Source organism: Cebus imitator, unplaced genomic scaffold, assembly GCF_001604975.1.
Source record: "Cebus imitator isolate Cc_AM_T3 unplaced genomic scaffold, Cebus_imitator-1.0 Scaffold399, whole genome shotgun sequence".
Classification (NCBI taxonomy): domain Eukaryota; kingdom Metazoa; phylum Chordata; class Mammalia; order Primates; family Cebidae; genus Cebus; species Cebus imitator.
The window spans coordinates 1,219,801-1,223,003 of NW_016107714.1; the positions used below are offsets into that span (position 1 = coordinate 1,219,801).

General features: G+C 46.8%; 1 protein-coding gene across 7 annotated transcripts in view; it reads left to right on the plus strand.

Moving 5' to 3' along the window:
• Window positions 1-657: 657 nt before the first annotated feature.
• POLE4 (DNA polymerase epsilon 4, accessory subunit) overlaps window positions 658-3,203 on the plus strand; it is a 57,281-nt gene continuing 54,735 nt past the window's right edge. For 2 of the 7 annotated variants that reach the window (XM_017508772.1, XM_017508773.1), the window contains exons 1-3: window positions 658-1,456; window positions 1,886-1,970; window positions 2,579-2,690. In XM_017508772.1, the coding sequence (XP_017364261.1) occupies window positions 673-1,456; window positions 1,886-1,970; window positions 2,579-2,660 (951 nt within the window). In that variant the 5' untranslated portion in view covers window positions 658-672 and the 3' untranslated portion in view covers window positions 2,661-2,690. Of the gene's footprint in view, window positions 1,457-1,885; window positions 2,064-2,578; window positions 2,691-3,203 lie in introns of all 7 variants that reach the window. The other 5 variants (XR_001819105.2, XM_037731432.1, XM_017508776.2 and 2 more) reach the window with 5 other exon arrangements.

Sequence of the window (3,203 nt, forward strand, 5' to 3'; positions counted from 1 at the left end):
GGTTAAGCTTATTTTGTAAAATAAGGTTAAGATATTTACCTCAACAAGGTATTACGAAAATTACAGAAGTGTGATTTACATAAATATAAAATACTTTGAATCATGCACATAGTAAATGCTCAAAAGTGTTCACTATTATTATGATTGACTTAGATTAAACCGATTGTAAATATTAACTGTTCCTCTATGCTATCAGACCTCAAAGTGTAGTGTGGGGATTCATGGGGGTGGGAAATTTCTACAGACCCTTTTCTGGAGTCCATGAAGTTAGTTTCTTAATACTACCAAGAGGTTGTCTTTTTTCATTCTCATTCTCTTAAGGAGATGCAGTACAGTTTTTCAGAGCTACCTGAGAAGAGCTAACGTTAACGACAGAAGCAGATAGAGAATCCAGTTCTCACATGAAATCTGACATTAGACTTTTCTTACCAGATTTATTTTTTAAAAAGTCACTTGTCATAAAAATGTTTATGTTAGCTTGTAATAAATTACAAGCTGATTTTTAAATCAGTATTTTAAAGCTTTGTTTCAATTCCAATACAGTAAGTATTGATATAACCGACAGAAAAAAAGCTCCTTAGGCTCTTTAATGATCTTTAAGACCATAAAGGGATCTTGAGATCAAATTTGAGACCCAAAGCTGTGATGCAACCACTTTTTGAACAAACGTGGATGCCTCATCACAACTTCATCCCTTCCAGCCTCCACATCTTTTTCTTGTTTCCTCTGCCTGGGCTGAATTTCTTCATTTCTGCCTGCCAAAAGCCTTACCCCTCCTTCAAGACCATCTATAACTGGTTATCCTTGAATTTGGTCCAGATTTTGCTGCCTTCTGGCACCCTCTTCCCCAATCCTGGGCCCTCCAGGGAATGTCCCGGCCTCCCTCGGACACGTGCCCGCGAGGATGAACACTCTTGTGTCGACGGAGAGCCAGGTCTAGACTTCTCCTCTTACCAGCCCCGCACAGGCACCAAGTGCGGTGCCTGGGCTCCACAGGCCCAATGGGACCAGAGGGTGGCCGGTGGCGTCAACCAAGTCCACAACAGCCCAGGGGTGGCCAGGCGCGCGGGAAGAGCTAGAGCCCGGTCCCCGCCCACCGGGATTCCCGGGAGGGCCCTGCGCGTAGGGGCGGAGCCGCGCGCCAACACAGGGTGTGGCCTCCAGCCCGCGCGGGAAAGGGCCTGCGCCGCATGTGCGCGCGCAGTCGGCGGCCGCGCGCAGCACGTTCAGGGCCAGGATGGCGGCGGCGGTGGCGGTGGCTTCAGGAAGCGGGACTCCCCGAGAGGAGGACGGAACCGCTGGGGAGACAGCGGCCTCGCAGCCCGCAGCCCCAACGAGTGCGCCTGGGGCACGTCTCTCGAGGCTGCCTCTGGCGCGAGTAAAGGCCTTGGTGAAGGCGGACCCCGACGTGACGCTAGCGGGACAGGAAGCCATCTTCATTCTGGCACGAGCAGCGGTGCGGCTGCAGCGGGAGGGCACGCGGAGGGTGGGGGAGGGGAGCGCGGGCGGGGCTTAGGGCGGCGTGGGCAAGGTTTTGAGATGTGGGCGTGGACCCGGAAGGCGGAGGGAAGAAGTCGGGAACCTATGCGAGTTGTATGTTGTGTTAACTCTCCTGCCTCATGTTGAGGACCCCTATAGTGAGTGACTAATTTGTATCTCCAGGGCCTCTTACAGAACTTGTAGGAGTCTCTAGTGAATGAGGGAGAATACTGGGAAGAGGGTAGTGGAATCCACCTTCATGAAGTCCAGGACAATCTTAACTTCCAGAACATTTTCTTGACCCTGAGCCATTCTTCTCCCTTTCTGCCCCAACTCACAAACTGGAGCCCTCACCTCCTCAGTGTGCTAGAACCCATTACTAAAACTTTGCTTTTTTACTATACAGGAGCTATTTGTGGAGACCATTGCAAAAGATGCCTACTGCTGCGCTCAGCAGGGAAAAAGGAAAACTCTTCAGAGGAGAGACTTGGGTAGAGTGACACTGCGTGTCTGGGGACAGACAAGGGAGAGCGGGGCTGGATTCCCCTTGCGCAGATTGAGAAGACATCACTCTAATCTGAGAGGTGCCACAGCGTCTCTCCCCATTATGGTTTCTGTTGGCCACAATGCCAGGAAACCCTGCCTGTAGAGTCTGTCTGCTTGGGGTGCTGGGGGCAGAGTGTGAAGGAGTCTGGGGCTGCCAGAGCTGACTGAATCCTTTCATACTTTCTGCCAAATTGCACCTGAAAAAGATATTTCTTTTTCACTTGCAACTGGGGATTTGATTTCTGACTCTTGTCTGGCTGGTTAACTCTCACCTGTGTAAGCATTTATAGACCGTATTCTCAGGCTCCTTGCATGTATTGCCACATGCTTCTCTGATGACTTTCAGAGCAAAGTGAATAAATAATATAGGTTTAATTTAGGAACCTCCCAGCCCCCTACATTGAATGGATTTGCCTATGCTTTTCTTAATCTTCTAGAGAGACAGCTAATATATATAAGAGTTGCTGGTAGCGTAGATATGGATATCAAGGCAACAAGGGACGCATCTTATAAATGTGCTCGTTTGCCCAAAGCCTTATGCCCTTCACTGCAGATTGTGCTGTTTTGGGACTGACGTCAGCATGGCTGAAATTAGTCAGGTATTCCTTTACCTTATGTTTCAGATAATGCAATAGAAGCTGTGGATGAATTTGCTTTTTTGGAAGGTGAGTTCTCTCTCAGTGGGCAGTCATTTCTACCTGTCTTTTGCATGTTGATGTGAAATTGAAAACCTCACAAAACGGATGCCTGATTCTTGTTTTTGTAGGGATAATTCTTTCTCCGTACTTGCCATTAGGATAGAAAAAAGTAACTTGCTAAACTTAATGAGGTTGAGTTTTCTCCCTTGGGGAATTAAAACTTCTACCTGAAAATTGCTAACCATAAAAAAATAGGAGGGAATATAAAGATCTCAGTGGAGTTAGATGAATTCAAAAATTTGGTTCCTACCTTGGTCGCCATCTCTAGCTATCAAGCTTGCTCCCCTTATCATGTTAGAGATCAGAAACAATTGTCATCATTTAAAGGGTCACTGCCTGTTCCTTTTTCTTCAACAATCTGTGTGAAGTGATTATTTTGCTGCAGTAAGACTTGTACTTGTCTGTATTTATTTGTTCTTAGGAGTCATGGATTAACTTGTGTACTAACTAAATTTTGTCTTTTTTTTTTTTTTTTTTTTT